We start from the raw sequence: 23779 nt of genomic DNA on the forward strand, positions 1-23779 counted from the left end.
CACCCTCATCTACACAGATGAGAGAGACTCACTCCCACCCCCACCCTCATCTACACTGAGGAGAGAGACTCACCCCCACCCAAACCCTCATCTACACAGAGGAGTGAGACTCACCTCCACCCCCACCCTCATCTACAAAGGGGAGAGACTCATCTCCACCCCCACCCTCATCTACACAGAGGGGAGAGACTCTGGGGCTGTAGAGTTTACTTTTGCTCTGGCTGCCTTTCCCAGAGCAAAGGGGGAAACCATAATTTAGGCAGCTGCTAAAAATAGCTCCCCAGTCCTGGATGGAGAACTGGCTTATTTTTTTCAAGTGTCCTCTCCTCCCCTGCCCTGCCTGAGGCGCACACTGTAGTCATTTTGTTCTGACCAGTATCCAGAGGCTGACAAAGAAGTCACAGGGCAATGGGCAGCCCCTAAGTGGCCGTGGCGCTGCCTGGACGTGGGAAATGGTCACTCTCTATTTCTTGCCCTTATCTGAGATGGACCCCACTCCAGTGAGCTCTTGGAGAGCGCTGAGTGGGGGCAGCAAGGGCTGATGTGGATCTGAATACCTGGTTGGAGTCCTAGGCTCACACTGCATCTCTCTGAGACTCACATTGCTCATCTGTAGAAGGCATGGTGGTGACCATATTTACCTTCCATGAGGGTGGCAAACACTCAGATAAACCTCAAACATGGGAGGTGCTCAATAAATGATGATTATATATCTATTATGATCAGAATCACTTGCTTTAGAGCATGAAATGCCTGTTTTAATGGGTAAGTTGGGACACAGGATAAGCCAGCTTTATGTACTAAGTTGAACCATATGAAGTTGATGATTTTCATAGATAAAAAATGATTGAATACTGTCAGTATGAGCCAACCTAATAACATAGAGACTAGCACACTCTCTGTCAAGGGCCAGCTAGTAAATATTTTTGGCTTTGTGGGCCACGGGGGTCTCTGTTGCCTGAAAGCAGCTGTCTACTAAAATAAATGGGCATGGCTATGTTTCAGGAAAACTGTATTTAAAAAGCAGGATTTGACTGCTCCATTATTTGCCAACTCTGTAATAATGTGTACAGTTCCTTCCCATAGAATGACTCTGTTCAGGTATCTTCATAATTATAATGGTAGTTTACCTAGATAGCACACCTGGATGGCCCCTGCAATAGGCGCTCATTTAAGTATTCTACACACATTTGCTAATTCAAGCTCTTAACAACCCTTTAAAGCTGTGCCATTATTAGTAGCTTTTCACCTTCCATATGAGAAACAGAGGCTCAGAGAGGCTAAGTAACTTGTCGCCATCGCATTCAGAAATGACAGCAGTTGAACAAACACCACTTAGTGTGTGTGATAGAGTTGATGTTGGTTCAGGGTTGGTACAGGCAGCTACAGGGTTGAAACAGATGAGGGGACGGTGATGTCTGTTAACCAATAAGCTTGAGGGATGGTCTGCAGAGACTTGAGTGGGAGCAGGTATAACAGGTACAGGTTTCATGGACTCTGCCCTCACTCCAGATGCTGGAACTCCAAATCCCATCAGTACCAAGGAGAAGCACTTCGGGACATGAGGGTGGAGCTGAGCAGCCAGATTGGGATAAAACCGGACATGTGGGCTCTGAGGGGACTTGACCTGGTGGTTTGCAGCTGATCGTTTTGGCTCTCAATCGGTTTTCAACGTGCCGGTGGAGTCCAGGTCAGCAGAACTGGTAGGACATCCTAGTTAACCTATGTTTCTCTCCCTCTTTCCCTGGGTTATTCCTTTACCTTTCTCCTTATAAATAAATCCATTATTTAACCTTTTGAGTGTGTCCATAATACGATTGAATAGTAAGCGCGCGGGTGAACCCAGACGGCAACCCAGTTCACACTGGGGTGCCCTGTAACACGGGCATGGTGTAGGTGGGCAGTGGGCAGAGGGGAGGCCAGTATGTAAAGGCACATATATAGTTTGAGATGGAAAAATAGATTCCCCCTTGGGGAACCAGGCTCTGGGTAAGTTAGGCCTATGGCCATTGACTAGGTGACCCCCAGTGACACACATAGGGTCAGTGTATAAGGAGGAATCTCTGGCCCCTGGAACAGGAAATTGTTTACATTCCTTATGTTTCATGTGTCAGCTCTGGGGAACTCTGGGGCCCATTCCCAGATCCGGGCCCCAGGGGACCTGGCAGGGAGAAGAGAACAAAACAGCAGGCTGCCCAGGATGCCTGAGCTCTGCTAGCAAATAGAAGCACTTGCATACCTTGTCCATCCCCTCTGCCTGTGAGGTTAGGCACAGATTAATAGGCCATGGGGGTGTAGGGGGCTTTAGCCTCATAAACACACCATGCTGTTTCTCCTGCTGTGCCTATGTGCATTCTCTTCCCATGCTGGCAATGCCCTTTCCACCTCTTGCACTCTTCACTAATTCTCTCCTGTCTTTCAAGATTGACTCGATGTCACCTTGTCCTGGAAACCTTCCCTAAATGCCGTTTCTCCCCCAAACTGGGCCAGGTCCCCTTTCTCAGCAAAAAGCACTTACCTCTCTAACCGATCTGTATCATCACTGTATTGAGTTCTCTGGCTCTCCCACCAGATGGGGGACTCCTTGGGGCAAAGATCATGCCTTGTTTCCTCCTGTGTCCTCACCACTCAGGTCAGTGTGCAGCACATGGGCTAGAAATGACCTAAAAGCATGTGTGATGGAGTATAACACCATTGTCCTCAAAACCCAGCCATGAACCCAAAGACCATAGTCACTGGGCAAGTTGCCTGGTCTTTGGAAATCTAAGGGAGAGTGATATTCTTGGAGGACTGGGGGAAATAAATGGGGTAGCATTAAAAGTTGCCAGCTTGGAGTAAGCACTTTGGGAATGATCAGAAGTCATATAGTATCTCCTTGTTCATTGCCCCACTGGATGGAGGTAGGGAAAGGGGTGAGCTGAGGCCAGTTTGAATAACCCAAAGCCTCAGCTCTGGCTCCAAGAGCTAAAGGGAATGTTTCTGAGTTAGTGTTGATTCGGAGACAAGAACCCTGGAACGTAGGGTGAGGCCGGCTCTACTTTTAGCAATTGGTTGGGGTTGGCAAACCATATGACAGCTACTGAAGCCTCACTATAGTCATCTTCTAGGGAATAATAGTAATAATTATCCCACAAGGTTTCGTGACTCTGAAATGAGGTTTCAGAGCCGTGAGAACACCTGGCTGCTAGGAAATGCTTGGTCATAAATTAGTGTGTCTGACTCTATAGCGCATTTGAGCAGGTTCTGAATAGATCTCAGACTAGGGTCTCCTGCATGTAAAGCTGATAACTTTAGAGTCAGCCTGTGTTTCAGTCATAGCTATGCCATAACTAGTTGTGTGTCTTCAGGCAAATTACTCTCCACAAAGGCAAGAAACATAGCTATTTTTTAATAACATTTTTAAAATGATGTCACCTAGAGAGTTATGGGGATGCAATATACATACAGCCTGATGTCTGGCACATACCAAAGCTCAAGTATTAATATTTTGCTTTGATTTAAGACTTGGACTAAGTATGAATGCTGTGTGGCTTTGGGAGTTCTAATTAATGCAGCAACTGCTGTGGAGGGGGGCGCAGGGGGCCAGGAATTGGGGGTAAGTGTTAGGATTTTCATTTTTACTGACCACATGGGAGAACTGAAATCAAGTAATAGGAAGTACTTCCTGGCTGGGGGTGGCGGAGGGGTGTGTGAGAAGAACCCTGGGGAAGCCTTTGGGAATGGCTTTGAGCCAGTCAGTGTGGAAGGTCAGGGATGACAGGGTCCTTGGAGGTCTTCAGTTCCATTTGGCCTTTGCGGAAACTGAGGATAACACTGTGGCCCCCTGACCCATCTCTGGTCCTGCTCCCCTGAGTTAAGGAGGCATTTTGCCTGCACCATGTGGAAGGATGTTCCAATAAAGAGGCAAAGTCTGACTGGAGCCTAAGGACCAGAGGAGACCCCTGAGGGTCACAGGAAAGCTCATTGGTGGTGACCCATCAGTTTGGTGTCCATCGGCCTGTGCTTAGACACTAACAGTCCTGGAAAGACCTTTTCCCCACAGGGAGCTGGGAGGGGGCAAGGGAGCAGGATGTGGAAGGCTAGAGTTGTTGGTGTTGGAGAAGTTAGTTGTCCTAGAGAGGAAGGGGGGGGGGGTTGGGGAGGACAAGTCCATCTGGCCCAAGTCCAAGTCCCCTGCATTGTGTTCTGTCCTATAAAAATGCGTTCATTTACTCATGGTACTTCTCAGTTCTCTCCTGGAGTGGAAGCCCCCAAGACTCCTCTTTGTAAAGGGGTTGCACAGCAATTCAGGACTTTGGGCACTTCCGCCTTGCCCGCTCCACACCCAGGGTCAGTCCAACTAGTGATAGCTCAGAGGCCAAGAAAGAACTCAGCGGTCCAATTAGTGAAAGCGAGTCTGGGTGGATTCTTCTTTTTTTCCCCCATAGATTCCCACCATCATACTTCCGCAGCCCATTCCACTCTTGCTTATTAGGAGAGATGGTTCCAAGATTGGTTTGATAAATATACAATCTGGGTAAGATCATGTGCTCCAAATAAGTACCTAGAATCTCCCCTTAATGACATGTTATCCTGCCCATGTTGATGGTCTATTTTTAATTTACTTTTTATGCCATGCCCATGCCCATCTGCCTCTATGTCCCATTCTTTTACCCCTTCCTCTATTCCCTTTGGTAACCATTATCTTCTTTTTTACCAAGTTCAAATTTTTATGTCTTCTAACATCGGTGTGTAATTTTTTTTGATGTTTATATTCTGCAGATGCATGAAACCATTTGATACGTTTCTTTCACATTCTGGCTGATTTCACTCAAAATAATCACCTCCATCCATTTCGTGCCAAATGCCACCAATTTCTCTTTCACGGCTGTGTAATATTCCACTGAATATATGTTGTACCTTTATCTGTTGAAAGGCTCTTGGGTGGGTACATAATGTGGCAATTATAAGCAGTGCTGCTATGTACATAGGTATAGACAAATTTTTTGCTGTTAAACGTTTCATGTTATTTGGATACCATCTAATAGTGGTATTGCTGGGTCAAGTGGAACTCTCCACACCATTTCCACAGGGGCTGTACCAGCTTGCATTTCCACCACTAGTGGGTGAGAATTCCTTTCCACTGCAACCTCACCAGCATTGGTTGTTTCGGGTTCTGTTCTTTTTTATATGGGCCATTCTCACAGGGGTGACGTGATTGCTCAGTGTGGTTTTAATTTGCATTTTTCTTATAAGTGATGTTGAACATTTTTTCTTATGTGTGTAGGCCATCTGAATGTCTTCTTTAGAGAAGCATCTGCTCAGGTCTTTTACCCATATTTATTGGGTCATTTATTTCTTTGTTGGTGGGTTGTGTAAGTATTTTGCAGATTTTGGAGATTAACCCCTTGTCATATGTATGGTATGTGCATATTTTTCCCATTCTGTGGGTTGTCTTTTGTTTTCTGATTTTTTTTTGAGTTGCAAAAGTTTTTAAGTTTAATGTAGTTCTACTTGTTTGTTTCTGCTTTTATATTTTCCTTGCTGCTGGGATTATATTCCCAAATACATCTCTGTGGTAGATGTCTTGCTGTGTGTACCCTGTATTTTCTTTTAAGTACTTTATGGTTTTGGTTCTTATGTCCAAATCTTTAATCCATTTTGAGTGAATTTTTGTGTATGGTGTTAAATATGGGTCTTGCTTTATTTATTTATTTATTTTTTTTGCATGTGGCTACCCATGCTTGCCAGTACTATTTATTGAAAAGCTATCATTTCTCTGCTGTGTAGCCTTAATTCCTTTGTCAGAAATTAACTGTCCATATTTATATGGATTTATCTTCAGACTTTAAATATGGTTATATTGGTCTAAGTTCTGTTTTTGTTCCAGCACCATACTGTTTTGATTACTGTTGCTGTGTAATATTGTTTAAGTCAGGAAGTTTGATGCCTCCATTTCTCTTCTTTTCTATCAACATTGTTTTAGCTATCTGGGGCCTTTTGAGAGGCCATATAAATTTGATCATTTTTTTCTCTTTAAAAAGTACCATTGGTATTTTGATAGGTATTGCGTTAAAGCTGTAAATTCCTTTGGGTGATACGGCTATTTTAATGATAGTAATTCTTCCTGCTTCATGGATGTTAATCCAGGAACACAGACTATTTTTCCCTGTCTTTGTGCCCTTAATTTCCTTTAATAGATTTTTATGGTATTCATTATGTAAATCCTTCATCTCTTTTATTAGTTTTTTTTTCCTCAAGTAGTTCATTCTTTTTGGCATGTAAATAGAACTTTATTTTTATTTCTCTTTCTTCTGATATATTGTTCTCATGTAGAAATGTCATTGATTCTTGTGTATTGATTTTTGTATCCTGCTACCTTACTGCATTCATTTATCATTTTTAGAATTTCTTTTGTGGAATCTCTTGGTTTCTCTAAATAAATCATCATGTCTTCTGTGAATAGTGAAAGTTTCACTTTTCCAATTTTGATTCCTTTTATGTCTTTTTCTTGCCTAATTGTTTCAGCTGGGACTTCCAGAACTATGTTGAATAACAGTGGTGACAGTGGGCGTCCCTGCCTTGTTCCTGATCGCAGTGGAAATACTTTCTGATTTCCTAAGTCTGGCTGTGCAGATTCACACCTAGTAGGTCCCACTGTGCTGGAGATGGGCTCATGGCCACTGGCTCTGGGCAGGGCAGCTTCACCCTGCTGTTGAGGATAATGAAGCCACAGCAGCTGTGCTGGCCTCCATGAGTGGGCACCCAGCATGTCCTAAGCATTTTCCTTACGTTACTTAGTTACTCTTCTCCAGGACCCACTGTGGAAGAGGCTGTTAGTGTCTCAGTGTCACGGGAGCCCAGCGTTCTCACGAAATGTGCTGAGGGTCATAGCTGGGAAGGCAAAGCAGGGGTCAGATCCCAGTTCATCTGCCTTAGAGGACTCTACTGGAATGAACAAGCATTAAAGTCAGGGCAGGCAAGAGAGTGGGGTGGTGAGAGGAAGGAAGTGGTGGATGTGGAAGTAGCTCCTCTCAATGGATCTTCATAACCCTCTCCCAGGCTAGACCTTTGGGACTGCAGCTATGTCAAACTAAGCAGTACAGCTGTTTTTGTCTAATGGAGGGATCTTCTCAAGCTCCGGAGGCTCTAATGGGACTGGGACAAGATCTGGGAAAGGGGAAATGATGTGGGAAGACACACTGTGCGTGGTGAGGAGATCATAGCCTGAAAGCCAGGGTCATGTTTTTTTGTTTGTTTGTTTTGTTTTGTTTTGTTTTAAGATTTATTTATTCGTAGAGAACTGGGGTACAGGCCAGAGATGCAGAGGGTGAAAGGATTCACCAAGGACAGAGTGGGGAGCAGAACAGGTCGACGAAGTACACTGCTGAGGGGAGCAGTGGGCGGGTCAGGAGAGGTCTGCCGTGCCATGTGGTCACCTCTGGGGCAGGCGGAGATCGAACTCATTCGGAAGTGGCTTTAGCTTCTTTGTGCTCTACTTTAACCCTCTGCGCCACCAGGGAGGACCCATGGGTCATGGGTTTTAATCCCTGTTCTGCTTCTGGCCATTTAGCCTCAGATAATACATTTCCTTTGTGGACCTCAGTTTTCTCATGTCTAACATGTAGCTACCTGATTTCCAGCTATGATCCTGTGGTTTTAGTCTTGCATGTTCAGATGGGACCCTAGGGAGAGGAGGCAGGAACACTTAAGAGGGGGGTCATTGGGAGGAGGGTACATAACATCAACATACTAGGGAATTACCAAGCAGGCGATCCCTTAAAAGGACAAACGCGAGGCTCCCGCCTTCTGCCCAGGCCCTTCTCTGTGCGGACAGCACTTCCTGTTTGGAGGTTGTGTATCTCCTTTCCCTCCTCTGCATACTCAGAGACATTAAAGCTATTTGATGACATGCATGCTGCGGCACTGACCAATCAGAGCAGTCGTGGCCGTGACAGCTGGTATGAGATGAACAGGATGTGCCAGCTGTATGATTATCTAGTCCTACCCCTAATTCCGCCTGGTAAAATCTGGCTTAGGAGCCAAGGAAGGACAAGGAGGGAAGCCGGGAAACAAAAAGTTGAGGAAGTGAAATTGGGAAGAGAGTTCACAGGTCCTTCAGGGCATCTGCCCATCATCCCACCCTAGAACTACACCCTGCCCACAGCCGAGCCTCCCATGGGGTGAGGACTTCCCTTCCCACACACTGTGCCCACGAGACAGCAGGCTTGCTACCAACTGGGCTGCAGTGCAGAGGCTGATGAAACAAAGGGGACCAGACCTATATTCTGCAATATCATCCTAACTGGAGACTGGACTGGGGAGTCCCAAGGCAGTTGACCCCTACCTGCCTGAAGAATAATATTTGTCTATGCCAGACTGTGTTTCTCAGTGGCATATACTGTTTGTAGTGACAGTCAGATCCGGGATTTATCTCACCCACTCTTGGCTGTTGACCACAGAGTCCCATAGAAAGCAGAAAGCCTCCCTTCCTCTCCCATTTTCCTCAGATAGCCTCCTCTTCTAGATCTTCATCACCATGGACCAGTGCCAGGACTGTTACTTAGCACATTGACTGCATCTACTACCGCCAGCTTCAGGAACTATTCCCTTGCTGTTTCCTTCAAAGATCCCCAATTGCTTTTGCATCACAAAAATTAAAGCAAAGATTACAGGAAGCAAAGATTACAATCAACATGTCTTAACTGACTGGTAAAGACCTCTGCTCCTTTTCCATGAGCACCGATTGTTTTGGCCAAGAAATGTTTATTGAGTGCCCACTAAGAACAGGCATTTTCATAGCTGTAGAAATGGTGTGTGATGGGGAGTGTCAAAGAATCTGGAGGCATGGCCCTGTCCTCAAGGAGTTTTGCCATAGCTTTGGAAAGCCCATTTGTAAACACAAAAAAGATGACCAATAACACAAGCTGACCTTGGATACTGTGTTATTTAAGGCTCTTCATGGTCTATTAAAACATTTATCACAAAGTTTATAAAGAAAGATAAAATAGAACTGGTAACCATTCTAGAACACATAGAAACATATTATGATTTATATGAAAGGCCAGATCACATTAGACTAAGTTACTAGCCAGAGTAGGGTTAAGAGTTTAATATACAACAGTACAAAGTTATCTTGGGTTTACCAGGAACAAGTTATGCCACAAGCTTCTTATCTTTTTTGGATAAGGTTCTAGAACTTAGTTGAAGAGGATGTCTTACAATTAGCATTTCTAGAATTCCGTAAGGCTTTAGAAAAAATCTAAAATGGGGCTGGATAGAAAAGAGGGCTAGGGCCTCCTTGGTGGTTCAAGAGTTAAAGACAGTGCTGTCAAGCTATCTGCCACCACTGCAACATGAGTTTGATCCCCGGCCAACCAACCGGGGAGCTGACCCACATGGCACAGCACAACTCTCCTGTCTCTCCTGCTGCTTCCCTCAGCAGTGGATTTCAGTAGATCTTCCTTTTCTGCTCTCCATTTGTCTCTGGTGAATCTTCTCACTCCCATACCTCTGACCTACACCCCAGTTCTTGTATGCATAAATACATGTCTTTTTTTTTTTTTTTAAGAGGGCTAGGTAAGAGCATGGCTAAGGACAGTCCCCTGAGAGTGCTAATCACTAGTTCTTTGGCCTCCCAAGAGAGATGGCTGTGTTGTCTGGGTCTGTCTTAATCCTTGTTGTGCTCAACAGTTACAAAATGGTGTGAATACAGGTTAGGGACACACTCTGATCATTCTGTTAATGTCTCAAATGTAGGAGAAACAGCTTATTAGGAAGATTCAAAAATACCTTGCCCCTTTCCATATATATAGGATATGGACCTAAAGAATTGAAAACAGGGACATCAATAAATATTTGTGTTCCCATTTTTATGCCACCATTATTCATAATAGCCAAAAGGAGGAAGCAACCCAATTATTTTTCAATATATGTAGCCTATCCATACAGTGGAATATTACATAGCTTTAAAAGGAAGCAAGTTCTGAGATATGCTACCTGTAGGAACCTGAAAGACATTATGATAAATTAAATAAACCATTCGCAAAAGGACAAGAGCCACATGTTTCTACTTGCCCAGGTACTCAGAGTAGCCAAGTTCATAGAGACAGAAAGTAGAGTGCCAGCCACTGGAACTGGTGGGGGAAAGGAATGGAAAATTATTGTTCAATGAGGACAGAGTTTCTACTTTGCAGGATTATAAAGAATGATGATGGATGGTGGTAATATTTGTACAACAACATGAATGTATGTAATGCCTCTGAAATGCATACTCAAATGGTTCAAATGGTAATTTTGTTACATGGATTTTAGTACAGTTTAAAAAAATCATGACCCACAACCTGTGATGTAATATTCACAATGATAACAGTCCAATCCTGTTTCTTCCCAAAAGTCTAAGTTGCCAAATACTATGACACAGCAGCACTGTGGGTAAGCTATCGTCTCTCTACTCAACTGGGAGAGGTTATATGAAAATATGTTTAGGGCCTAGTGGTCAAGGGCAGTCTGTGTAGAGATGGGCTTCATCTATCTAGTAGTGACATCAAAGACTAGGACAAGTGTCCCTCTTAAAGTTGACTGTCATTGAACTAGTCCATCACAGAGGTAACCCTAACCCTTTCTGTTTTAGTGACCACCCTACTGTTGGGTTTCCATTAGCTCTGGTGATCTCTGGCCAGAGTGGCGCTTTCTGCTCTTGGTTGGTGCTGATGTGCTAATCGAACACCAATCCAATAATTGGTACCATTTCCTCACCCAAGGTTCACACTAATGACACATCCATCCTTCTCAAAGGAGCATGAACCCATGCCCTATTGATGTTTTGTATTTGCCCAGACATTCCTGGTTATAGTAGACTGGGAATAAAACGGCAGTAGTAACTGAAGATTTCCATCCTCTACTCCCCTGAAAGCCCTGATCATATCATTAGCTTGCTGTCTTCACTGAGCTTCAATCCTTCCTTTCCACTGTTGAAAACTATCACTCAACTCCTTCCCCCCAAAAAAAAGAAAAAAGAAAAACAACAACAACAACAAAACAACCTTAGAAGGAACCAACTGAGTGGAAACGGATTTTCTAAAGGACAGGAAATTGGATTCCCATCTGCACAGTCATGGAGAGGGTAAGATGAGTGCTAGCTCTGACCTGGAGGTCACACTCTGTGACTGCAACCCTCCTTCCCTGGCACACAAGACAATCTGAAGGTGTTTGTGGCAGATAGCTCTTCTGTGGAGGGCTTGGTCAGAAGGGCATGTAAATATTTTTAAAGGGGAGGAGCTGGAAGAAAAGTTGTGGGAAAAGGGAAGGAGCCTTAATTATTGTATTGAGGGCTCCTAACAGTTGAGCAAAGAACTTAGGGTGGCAGAGTGACTGCTGCCGCCATGAAGCTGATGTGCCTGACCACCCGCTGTGCTCTGTTTCCCTGCCAGATCACGATGAGGACCTAGGGCATCTGCCTGCTGACTGTCCCCCTGGCCTACAATGACCATGGCCCCCCGCAAGAGGAGCCGCCATGGCCTGGGCTTCCTGTGCTGCTTCGGGGGCAGTGACCTCCCTGAGATCAACCTCCGGGACAACCACCCTCTGCAGTACATGGAGTTCTCCAGTCCTATTCCGAACCCAGAGGAGCTTAACGTCCGCTTTGCAGAGTTGGTGGTTAGTGAGGGGCAGGTGTGGGTGGTGGACACTGTGGAGGCAGAGTAGGATTCTTTAGGTTGATACCAGGTCACTGTGAAAGGGCATGGCTCATTAAAAATACTGGGGGAGATGTTTGCATGACACTTGGATGCTAGCTCAGAAATGGGGTGATGATGTCTAGCCTAGGACAGGTGGAAGCTCTGTGCTTCACCTGATAGCAGTTCTCCCTGGCCCTCTGTGATGCCCCCAAGACTGTAGTATACCTTTGTGAGAACCCCTACCGTGTGGAATTTCAAACTCTTGCTGCAGAAACAGAGCAGGAAAGACTGATTCCACTCTCTAGAGGTCTGCTGGGAGATAGAGCTTGCACACCAAGGGAGGTCCCAGATCAGGGCTACAGGGCACAGGCTAGAATCCTGTCATCAAGTGATGACCACAGTTTCATTGGTTTGTTCTTGGTCACTCGTTCTTATGATTGGCTAATAATTTAATCAGTGGAGAAACAGCGTTGTGTGCCTTAGAATGGGGATTCATACTTGAATTTGATAATTTGGCTTCAAATTGGGATTGTCCTACAATCCCACCTTCAAGATTGTTGATTTGCAATAAGGACTCTGGGATATACTTTACTTGTTATTTATTACCAGTCTATGGTCTAAAAAAAAAAATCGCAAAGGATACAAATGAATAGCCACATGAGGGGAATTCTTAGGGTAAGTCCCAGAAAGGTCCTGAGCACAGGAGTTTCTGATCCATTGGCGTTTGGGTACATGTGAATATGAATGTATCTGCCTACCTGGAAGCTCTCTGAACCTAATCATTTAGAAACTTTCATGGAGTTTTCATCACGTAGGCATGACAGATTTTAATTCAATCTCCAGCCTCTCCTCTTCTTGGAATTTGGGGGCAGGGTGGTGGGATGAAAGTTCTAGGCTTCTAACTGAGGTCTGATCTTTCTGGTGCCTAGCTCCCATATAGAAACTATTGAGAGTCCTACCAAAGCAACAAAAGAGGTTCCTGTCTCCAGGAAATTCCAGGGGATTTAGGAGCTTTAAGTGAGGAACAAAATGTACTCCTATCACCCAGGAAATTCCAAGGGATTTAGGAACTCTATCCTAGGAACTGGGGATAAAGATCAAAGTACATTTCTTAAAATATAGCCAGGGGCGTTTTCTGTTTTCATTTCTACTGAGGTAACATTCATTCATAATGTTACAGGGGTCTAGATTACAAAGGTCTAGGGTTTTTTGTTTTTTTTTTTTTTAACCTCGGCATCTGTTTATATCATGCCAACCCTAAATTTGGGGACATTTTCTTGAACAGAGGGCTTGGATTTTGAATTTTGAAAGAAGATTTCCTTTCTAGTCTTGTATTCAATAAGCATTTGTTGAACATCTTCAGTGGGCTGGATTCCTTGCAAGGTACTTTGGCCAAAGCAAGAGTGATTCAGACGAATCTTGTCTGCAAGGAGACTAGTGTGAGGTATGAGGTACAAATGATTAATATCTCTTCACACTGCTGTGTGCTGACCCTGAGGAGGGTCTCAGGGATTTAGTGATGAGCCAATAGGCACAGTTTCTGCTTCTAAGAAAGCACAGTCAAATAGGGAAGGCTGATTTTGTTTTTTACCCTTATTATTTTATGATGAAATATATTATGAATATTCCCAATGTGCCAAGAAGTTGCAAGAACTTTTCAATGAATACCTATATTTCACCATGTAAACTATTCTTAAGTTTGTTATATGTCTTTTATAAATTAGGTTACATCAAATCCAAGTGCTGTTTTCATGGACTAAAAAGAATAAAATATTGGCAGATGTCACAGGAGAGACTACAATAGCAGTGACAAGTGGGGTGTTTGGAAAGTGGACTGTGTAGCATTATCCAAAAGGTCTCCAGCATTTCTCTGAACAGGGACATTTCCACTGAGATCTGAAAACATGGTGGCAGTTAGAAAAATGAACTAGGGTGCTTAACAACAACAGGGGTACCCTAGAACAAGAAGCAGCATACGTGACAATCTCAAAGAAGAGCTGGGTCCTTTTGAAGGACCCCATGAAGACAAGAGTAAGGAGTGATAGATAGCCAATGAGGCTCTAAGCAGGGTTTTAAGTTGATTCAATCTGCTTTTCTGAAATACTATTTGGGGTACACTGTTGAAGAAGTGTAGACGATTGGTAAGCTATTGGTGTAATCTAAGCTAGAGAAGATGATGACTTGGACCAAAATGTTAGCAGTGAGGGTAGAGGGAAATTGACAGATAAAAGGGATATTCAGAAGAAAACAAAATAGGACCTGGAAGGGTGGGTGAGTGAGTAGGAATTAAGGAACAACCAGGCTTTTGACAGGAAGAACCGGGCAGATGCAAATTACATACAGAGGCAAATTACACTTAGATTACTTGAGATGATGAACTCAAATTTGCATATTCTTTCTGTGTATCATTTTTTTTTATCTGTAAAATGAGTTGTTGCAAATTTTAAATAAATGAGTAAATATCAAGCACTTAGAATAGTGTCTAGCACATAGTAACACCACATAATATGGTCAGGTACCCCAATTCTGATAGATACACAAGGGCCCCAGGGTCTGGAGCTCAGGAGACTGGTGGAGATACAAGTTTGAGAGAATTTAGCCTAATAACTGAGTTTTCAGGAATACTTAACTGGGCTTCACCTAAGGAAGAATAGAGACAGAGACAGGAAAGAAGATCCTGGCCAGTTCCCTGATGACTTCAACACTTGATGGTCCTAGAGTAGAGAAGTCATCAAGGAAGCCCAGGAGGAACAGAGGGGCGCAGGTTTCTAAGAGTGTGGTTGTCAAAGAAACCAAGGAAGTAGGATTCAGTAAAGAGTGAATGATTGGCAGAGACAGACTCCCTCAGCTGAGCATACCTGTCAGAAAGTGTCCACTGATTTAACCACAGAGTTTGGCAAGAAAAGACATATGCACACATGACCATAATACAAGGTTGAATGTAACCGCATTGGAGTTCAGGACGAGAGAAGTGTTCTTGCCTGGGAAGATCTATGGAAGATTTGCTGGAGAAGACCAACTTAGAACTTTGGAATTGGTCCAGGTCCACTGAGTAGATGGGAAAGGAGGGCAGTCCAGGTGGACTAACTGTGGAAGCCAAGTAGAAGAAAAGCAGAGTTTGTGTAGGGAAGTATAAAGTGCATATCACTCTATTTCTTTCACTTCTAATCCTGACCATGGAAAAGATTTGCTGCACATACCTTAAGCAGGGTTCTGAGGATTCTGACCAAGGAGCTTCCTGAGATATGTGGAGGGTGGTTCTAGAGTACTAGTGCTCTTTGTTGTGCATTAGATCTACAGGAGTCTTTAGTTCCAGAGTCAGGTAAACTGGTGGACATTGTTTCAAATCATCTTTGTGTGTTGTCCAAGATGGTGGCCACTTGTGACCTGGAGTTGCTGAACACTTTTTGAAATGTAGCTTGTATGAACTTTGGTGAGCTGCAAGGGTGAAATACACAACAGATCTGATGATTTAATTTGGGGGGGAGGGAATAATATAAATATCTCAGTGACAATTTTTTATATTGGTTACATGTTGAAGTGATCATATTTTTGATATTTTGGATGAAATAAAATGTATTATTAAAATTAACTTTACCTATGTTTTCTTAATTTTTTAAATGCAACTGGAAAACTTTTTTGAAATGTATATGGTTCATTTTATACTTATGTGGTTCATTTTATACTTATGGGGTTCATTTTATACTTCTGTTGGACCTTTCCATTTTAGGCGAAGGAAAGTCTTAAACATTTTCCCTTGATAACAGTATAGGCAAAAGAGTAGAGGTGGTGCGATTTAAGATCCCTATTCTCTCCTAAGTAGTACTTTCACTCTTCATATCATTTTAAAAAGTGTAAATATTAGTAATGTTACTTTTTTGTCTTATTGTGACTTTTGCTTTTGATTAAAGAAACAAAACAAGAAAAAGCAACCTTAGAGTAATTGAGTTGAAAACCACACTACATTTCCCAGGATCCATTAACCATTTCCTTGATGAGCCTGGCTTCATTTATCCATCATAGGAGATTAAAGAAGATAAGCTTTTAGGTATCATCCAGCATGGCCAAACCTATAAAATCACCCAAACTTCCTATAGTGTCACTCTAAATTTGATGACCCCAGATGATTTACTATTCTATTTCTCTAAAGAGTTGGGCTAGCTGGGTGATATCCCTGTCTATGTACAGAGTCTTGCTTTTGTGGTGCTGGTTTGGGTGGAGGGACCAAAACTGGCAAGCAAACCTCTGTGGGAAATAGATGAACACTTCCCTTAGTGTGGCACATCCTTCCTGCCAAGATATTTTTTCTCAGCCCCTCGCCCTCACCAGTATTCTCCAGCCTATAGTAAGACCTATCCTGATGGGGGGAAACCAGAGAATATCTGGGAGAGTGGCTCCTAGGCAGAGAGACTTGAAAATCTGTTAATATTGGATCTGTAAGTGGACTCCTTTCTTTGTTAGCCTTGACTTATGGTGTTGACAAGCTTAAGGGCAAGAGAAGGAAGAGATGAAATTCTGGGCAAGAGGAGTCAAGGCTAATGAAGCAACACAGAGGATGGGCAGGGAACACTGGATCTGGAGGAGCAGGATGGGAGGCAGAGACAAATATTGGGATGGGCAGGCAGTATGAGAAGCGTGTATAGAAACAGCACAGGCTTGAGCTGAAGTAAGTGGGTGGAAGAATGGGACTGTGTGTCTTCCAGAACGAATTATTCTATCTTATATGTGTTGCTCTTTGAAAGGAAGGTAATAAAGGTTGAGGGAACTGTAATTTCCTGTAGGACTGAATACTCTAATATCAACCATCTCTGGGTTTTAGATGTATTATTTCTTGTCGTTTTTGCAGGATGAATTGGATCTCACTGACAAAAACCGGGAGGCTGTGTTTGCACTGCCTCCTGAGAAGAAGTGGCAGATCTACTGCAGCAAGAAGAAGGTGCCATCTCTGACCCCTCTCACTGTCACCCCAGGGTCCCCAGCATGGGCAGCTCTGGTCTTCATGCTCACTCATTCATTGAACAAATATTTATGACACCCCAACACTGTTATAGGCTAGAGGAACAACAGTGGATAAATCTGGAGAAAAAGAATTTCTGTTCTCATGACTCTGTGCAGGGAAATAAGATTCTGTCTTTCAAAATCTCTTTAAGCAGGTACCCCTAAGTTCCAGAAGTGGTGCTAGTACAAAGCTGACAAACCTAAACTTCCTTTGTATGTCCATGTGTGGAGGGCATGCTTGCCTGGGCTATGCCTGGAGGCACCTTTGCTGAAAGGCCTCAGTGTTTTTGCTTTGAGTGGGGGTTTCTTCTGGATCTTTAGCATCAGGCCTGCCGAGGCTCACATGTCATCCTTCCCATGTGCTCTTCCTCTCCTCACAGTGTGGGTCTCTGGCCTGTAGGTCTCCTTAGAAAGGGGTGAATCACTCCAGTCAGGGCTACATTGTATTTGAACAAATCTCCCCCCCACCCCAACAAACTTTCTCTGCTTTCCCCCATCTCCCTCCCTCCCACTCTAACTCTGTCTCCTCAGCTCATCTCTCTGTGTCTCATTTGACACCTGTCTATTCTAGCCTTTCTGTTCTCTTATTGTGCTTGTCCTCCATCCTCTCAGTGTTCAGTGCAGAAGCTTGTTCCTTTGACCTCCGGTCCCTGAGGTCCTGCACATGAACTCAGACCTGCTCTCCCTGGGAGAAGACAGTCAAGTCTGGGTGGGCTTTGAGATGTTTCTCTTTGTGTTCCTTGGCACTTCTCATGACTCTTTACTTACTCTTCTCACTCTAAATTTGTGTTCCATCAGGGCTCCATGCCAAGTCAGAATGACCTTATGAAGTTGGGGCTCAGGTTCTCAGGCCATGGGCCTCTCTAACCAACTGGTCTACAACCCCTTTTCTTGTTTCAGGAGCAGGAGGACCCCAACAAGTTAGCGACCAGCTGGCCTGACTATTACATTGACCGCATCAACTCCATGGCAGCGGTGAGAGGCCACTTCTCCCTGCCCAGAACTCTACCCTGAAAGGCAATAGGTTTGGACTAACCTCCCTCAAGTGTCCCTGCATCTCACCCCCACACACTGGGACTCAGCAGCTCTCTGTGATTCTAGAGATCTAACCTTAAACTTTCTTCCTCTGTGACTTTAGAGTCCCACAACCATTTGAACATTTATTAACCATTTGTATATCACATACGCTTTGGAAGCTGGCTGGATCAACAATTCTTCCCATTTTACAGATGAGGAAAATGAAGTCCAAAGCCAGAATCTGGGCCTCCTCAGAGTCTGATTCTGTCTTCCTGAGGATAGGGCAGGCCCTAAAACACACTGAATCAGGATTGTGGGGGGTTAGGAGGGCAGGAACCCCAGTGTGACTTCTGTCATTCTGACTTCTCAGATGCAGAGCCTGTATGCATTTGATGAGGAGGAGACAGAGATGAGGAATCAAGTCGTGGAAGACCTCAAGACGGCTCTCCGGACACAGCCCATGAGGTAACTTATTCTGTTCCCCTTCTCTCACTGGCACCCACATCTTTTCATCTTTTCCCACACTCCCACTCTCCAAGTAGCTGGGAGGCTGAGGGAGTAGTTATGTTGAAAAAGAAGGGAAATGAACATAGGAGAATTTTATAAACCTCAGACCCCAAAGATCTATCTGGAGAGAAATTGAGGGTCGGTGCTTGTTTTTCTTGAGAGAATGGAACAGAAGGGAAAGTAACCAAAAGGTCAAGGTATATAGGAAAGAACTTTATGAGAATGAGAATGTGAGTAATAAATACTCCAGCCACTAGGGGGAGATATGGTGTCTATGGATGAGATGTCTGCCTTGTATGGGAGCATGGGCCTGGAAAAGGTGATGGATGCCTTCAGGGCCATAGGAAGACAGTAGCCTCCCTAGACCTCACTGTGCCAGGGTTCCAAGAGGGGGGAGTGCCACAGACATCTCTCGTGTCTGGAAAAGACACCTACCAGCTTCTAGTTGTTGATTGTTAAATCAGACATTTTGCAAGTTGGTTGTCAAACATAATAACCATAAATATAAATAAAATATAAAGTAGATCAAAAACAAAGGTAATGAATACTTGAAAATGATCACTCCCATATTACCTAATGATTACCTACATTCTTTCCTGTGTCCTCTGTATATATACAAGGGAGCTGTGTAAATGATGCATCTCTTTTCAACTCCAAGGTCAGTGATGCCATATTGCTAACTTGAAATAGATTGTGCTGAGAATATTTATTCAATAAAAATTGATAAATTCTAAAGTCAAGTCTGTGCATTCTATCTCTAGAGAGCAGTTGTTAAACATCTCAGTCTATGTGTGTGTGTTTGGGGTGGGGGACCAGTGGTGGGAAGGAGATGCTGGAAGTAGACCATTTCAGGGGAGGCTGTCGAGTTTATCTGCCATCTCAATTTATTTTTCTTTCCCTTAATAAAATTCTAATAAGAAAATGCACACATAGCCACTGTGAAAAGTTTATAGAATATAGAAAAGCATACAATTTGAGAGTATATTCTACCTTTCTGGTCCTATCTACAATAACATAGGAGTATAAGACATGCACTTGGAAATAAATGCATTAATTATATGCAGTTGTTCCCTCAGCTCCATTTGTGACATTTCTTCAGGTCATCAATTTTTCTATTAAATTGAGAGTTCGAAGCCTTTTTATGTATGTGTGTGCATGTGTGATGGGGATTCTAGAACCCAAATGAAACATAAAGACTAGTTATCAGAATAATGCTTTGAAGTAATAAAGAACAATTGATCCTTGAACAATATGGGATTGACCTGTGGGTCATTTACACTTGGATTTTTTTCTATCTGAGGGATCCTTATTCACGGTTTCAGCTAATCTTAGATACTGGGTGGCTGGCTTTGCAAAAGCCTATATATCTGAGAGCCAACTGTAAGATATATTCAGATTTTTGACTATTGGGGAGTTGGTGTCATTTGGGGTCAACTGGAGATAAAAATAGATGGATTAAAAAAAAACTAAATTGAAATAGTTACCAACTATTAAAAATTGTGAGATAGCAATAAATGTACTTCTTTATGCCTTAAATAGCAAGAACTAGCAACCACCATGGTTTTGAAGTGCTGATGAGTGTAAATGATATTTTGAGATACCAGTGACAACTGTAATTTGATATGAAAATAGCTGTGATTTCTTTGGGTGACAAAGTCACAGATTATGTTAATAACACTGTCATTTATTGCCTCTATTCATCATCAAGGGAAATGTTAAGTTTCAGTTAGACATTTTCAAAAATAAAGCTGTAATTTTCCTTTCTCATCCAAGTTCATGGATGGTTATGTCTCGGATATAGACCCTCAAGGGGAATGTAGACTCAAGACTAAGAACCCCTGAACTAAATGACATTTAATGATTTCTGCTAACAGTCAAGATAACTCAGCTATTTTCTCTTTTTTAAAAAAATTAGATTTATATATTTATTTATGCTCAGAAAAACTGGGGTTTAGGGGTAAGAGGATTCACCAGAGATAGAGTGGAGAGCAGAACAGGCAGATCTACTGAACTACACTGCTGAGGGGAGCAGCAGACGAGACAGGAGAGGGCTTATTCTGTCTGCTGTGCCATGTGGGTTGGATCCCTGGCTGGGGATCGAACTCAGGCCATGGCGGTGATAATGCTGAGACTAAACCCTATTCCTACCAGGGAGGCCCTCATCTGTTTCCTTAAGGACCTTCCCATCCTTGGTTCCTTGACTCAGTGATTCCATTCTGTTTAGAGGTCCTCCTTGTCATCTGACTGTCATTCTTTGAATCCTCATCTTTGGTGGAGAAGAGTTTTCAGGTTTAATAACCATGGTAATTATTGTGACTCTCCCCACCCCATACACACTATCATAGATGCCACTGATAGTCAGTGACATGCAAATGCATGGTACTTAAAATGCAAATAAGATGCCACACTCCTGTGAGACTGATAGGGTTTTAGTGCTTTAGATGAGCCTTATAAATTAAATGGGGTTGCTGTGCTTGGGGTGTTGCAGAAACATGTCCAGAATAACATGGGTGCATGGGATACCTATTTCTAATGGTAGGTTTGTGACCCGCTTCATCGAGCTGGAAGGCTTGACCTGTCTGCTGAATTTCCTCCGGAGCATGGACCATGCCACCTGTGAGAGCCGCATCCATACCTCCCTCATTGGATGTATCAAGGCTCTGATGAACAACTCCCAGGGACGGGCGCACGTGCTGGCACAGCCCGAGGCCATCAGCACCATCGCACAGAGCTTGCGCACCGAGAACAGCAAGACCAAGGTGGCCGTGCTGGAGATCCTGGGTGCTGTGTGCTTGGTGCCTGGCGGCCACAAGAAGGTGCTGCAGGCCATGCTACACTACCAGGTGTACGCGGCAGAGAGGACACGCTTCCAGGTGAGGGGCCTAGCAGGGGAAGGGGTCCCAACCAGAATGGGACCTGTTGAATACTCAGGGAGAAGGACTAAGGATTCTGTGTAAGAGAAAGTGGGGAAGAAAGAGAGGGAATGCATACCCACTGCTAGAAGGTAATGGACAGGGAGTAATGGGATCCAGAGGGAGTTTATTGAATGATGTGTCTTAGGAGATATGGATTTAACTGGGAAAGAAAATGTGTCTCTAGACCAGGTTCCTTGGGGTGGCAATATTGGTCTGCTTCATTTTGTAACTGCATCTCTGAGTCTAGCGCCCAACTCATTAGGCTTAAGAAAGAAAATTGAATTGACAGCAGTTGCTGGAGTCAAGGTTTTAGGGCTCAAACCTGGGCGTGTGTCTCCTATGGGGCTCCTGAGACCAGCCCTGGGAGCTCAGGACAGGCTATTCTTTTTTGTCCCCCATGACCTGCTCTAGGAAAGTAATGTGATAGATAACAAATATCAAGTGTCTAGGCCCAGATTAAGTCTCAACAGATGGGAAGTATTATTACACACACTGTTTTACCCATCAGTATAGAGTAAATACTCTGTCATCAGTCAGTTTTAAACCATCCACTGTGTGTAGAGAGCAGCTTCTGACCATTTGCAAGAGATGCAAAAGGAATATAAGGCAGCGTCCATGCTGCTAGGAGCTAAGCAGGGAGCACAGACTAGCAGCAAACATCGGGAGTGCAACCCAGTCCAACATATCATCCCAGCCCTAAAGACCAAATGGCACAGAAGTCAGGCAGGCCTGGGCCTCAGGTTTGAAGAGGCAAAAATGTTTCTTGGAAGAAGCCAACACTAGGGGAAGGCCAAGATGAATTGGATAGTTTGAGTAGAGAGAATGAATGGGGCATTCCAGGGAATCTGGTCAGGAACTGAAGCCTCGCAGTCTGGACTTAAAGGATGATGAGCCCTGCTAATCTTTCTGTCTTGCCTTTTCATCCAGACACTGCTAAATGAGCTAGACCGAAGTTTGGGCCGATACCGGGATGAAGTGAATCTGAAAACAGCCATCATGTCCTTTATCAATGCTGTCCTCAACGCAGGGGCTGGGGAGGTGAGGCCTTGGTCTTGACGCTTTGGAATTGGGTAGTGTGTTTGGGTGCTTGTTGGGAAAAATGTGCCAGTATATCTGGCTGGTGTGCTAGGGCATCATTTCCCGGTGATCTTTGTCATGGCACTGCCCTTTCATGCCAATACCTAAGAGAAAAATCGTAAGAAACTTACAGGCAGTGAGGCAGTAAATAATGAAGTAAAAGGATGTCTCCTAACTTCACTGGAACTCTGAGACTTGAAGCAGCTCCAAGTGAATTTGCTGTTGGTGATGTGGGATGTCTGCAATCATGACAGGGAAGGGCTCCCTGGGATTCTGCTGGAAATTAACGTCAGCTAATGAGTCTGTCCTTGGTAACCCCCAGGATAACTTGGAGTTCCGCCTGCATCTACGGTATGAGTTCCTGATGCTAGGGATACAGCCTGTGATTGACAAACTCCGGCAGCATGAGAATGCCATCCTGGACAAGTAAGGCCCAAGCTACCTGTTTCTACTAAAGATTCATGAGGACAGTGTCCTGGTGGGAGATGGTTAGGACCTTTATGGAGACCACCCTTCCCAACTGCCATACCCACCAGCAGCAATCAGCTCTCCTACCCCTTCCCCATCTTACCTGTCCTCCTTGAAGACCCGCTGTCTCATCTGTAATAGACAGGTAGGCCTAGAAGTATTTAGCCATGATTTTAATGCTCCTGGGGCTGTAGAGACACAAGTGGGGATGCCATTTTGTTTTTATGCTCATTGGTGGTTATTGGGGACCCAGAATGCTAAATAACTGCATTCTTCTGTTCAAGAAAAGCACTACCCCAAGTATAATCCATAAAGGCTCTTATGATCTAAGGGCACAATTAAATTTTTTGTGTTACCAGAGGATGCCTCTGGTTCCATTCCATTAGCACAGGCGATTTTATGAACACCGAGTCTTAAGATATTGGGTACTTTTAAGGTGAAGTTATGGGATGGATGGGAGTTGGAAAGGAGGGAAGGATTGATTTCAAAGGGTGACATGTTAACAGTCTGAGAACAATAGGGAAGGTAGATATACAGTGGTCCATGATGGGGGTGACTTTATCACCTAGGGGCCACTGGGCTATGCCTGGAGTGATTTTTGGTTGTCATAAATGAAAGGGTAGTATTGCTACTGGCCTTTGGGTAGGGGCTTGAAGTCAGAGATGCTGCTGAATTTCCCATAGCTCTTGGACCAACCTCCCCAACCAAGGGTCACCAGACCCAAATGTCAATAGGACCAAATTGAGAAAGTTTGATCTAAGGTAACAGACCCTGGGTTGGTCTCCCAAAGGAGAGATGTGAGCTTCTATGAAAGAGGTGTGTGTTGGCCTACATATAGTTGTCTGTGTGTTGTTTTCACCTTGACCTTACCTAAATGAAGCTTTCAGATTTAGCTGATGGGGGTGGGCACTGAAAGGCTGTAACCTTCAACCAGAGATGTTCTGGCTGTACATCTCTGCTCTCTATCCCTCTATCCTATGTAGGCATCTGGATTTCTTTGAGATGGTCCGGAATGAGGATGACCTGGAGCTAGCCAGGAGGTTTGACATGGTGAGGAACCTGCAGGGGTATGGTAACTGCGGTGGGGTCCTCTCACTGCTCCCTCTCCACATCCTGTGTTGTGGTAGGTCCAGTGTTGGC

The 23779-nt window shown here is 44.0% G+C and overlaps 1 protein-coding gene across 4 annotated transcripts in view; it reads left to right on the plus strand.

Moving 5' to 3' along the window:
* DAAM2 (dishevelled associated activator of morphogenesis 2) overlaps window positions 1-23779 on the plus strand; it is a 107145-nt gene that overhangs the window by 56095 nt on the left and 27271 nt on the right. For all 4 annotated transcript variants that reach the window (XM_012721684.1, XM_012721691.1, XM_012721675.1 and 1 more), the window contains exons 2-9: window positions 11412-11637; window positions 16504-16593; window positions 17556-17630; window positions 18043-18137; window positions 20719-21052; window positions 22022-22132; window positions 22494-22597; window positions 23623-23689. In XM_012721684.1, coding sequence (XP_012577138.1) covers window positions 11464-11637; window positions 16504-16593; window positions 17556-17630; window positions 18043-18137; window positions 20719-21052; window positions 22022-22132; window positions 22494-22597; window positions 23623-23689 — 1050 coding nt within the window. In that variant the 5' untranslated portion in view covers window positions 11412-11463. The remainder of the gene's footprint in view (window positions 1-11411; window positions 11638-16503; window positions 16594-17555; window positions 17631-18042; window positions 18138-20718; window positions 21053-22021; window positions 22133-22493; window positions 22598-23622; window positions 23690-23779) is intronic.

This window comes from Condylura cristata, unplaced genomic scaffold, assembly GCF_000260355.1.
Source record: "Condylura cristata isolate star-nosed mole 26May11 unplaced genomic scaffold, ConCri1.0 scaffold00001, whole genome shotgun sequence".
Classification (NCBI taxonomy): Eukaryota; Metazoa; Chordata; class Mammalia; order Eulipotyphla; family Talpidae; genus Condylura; species Condylura cristata.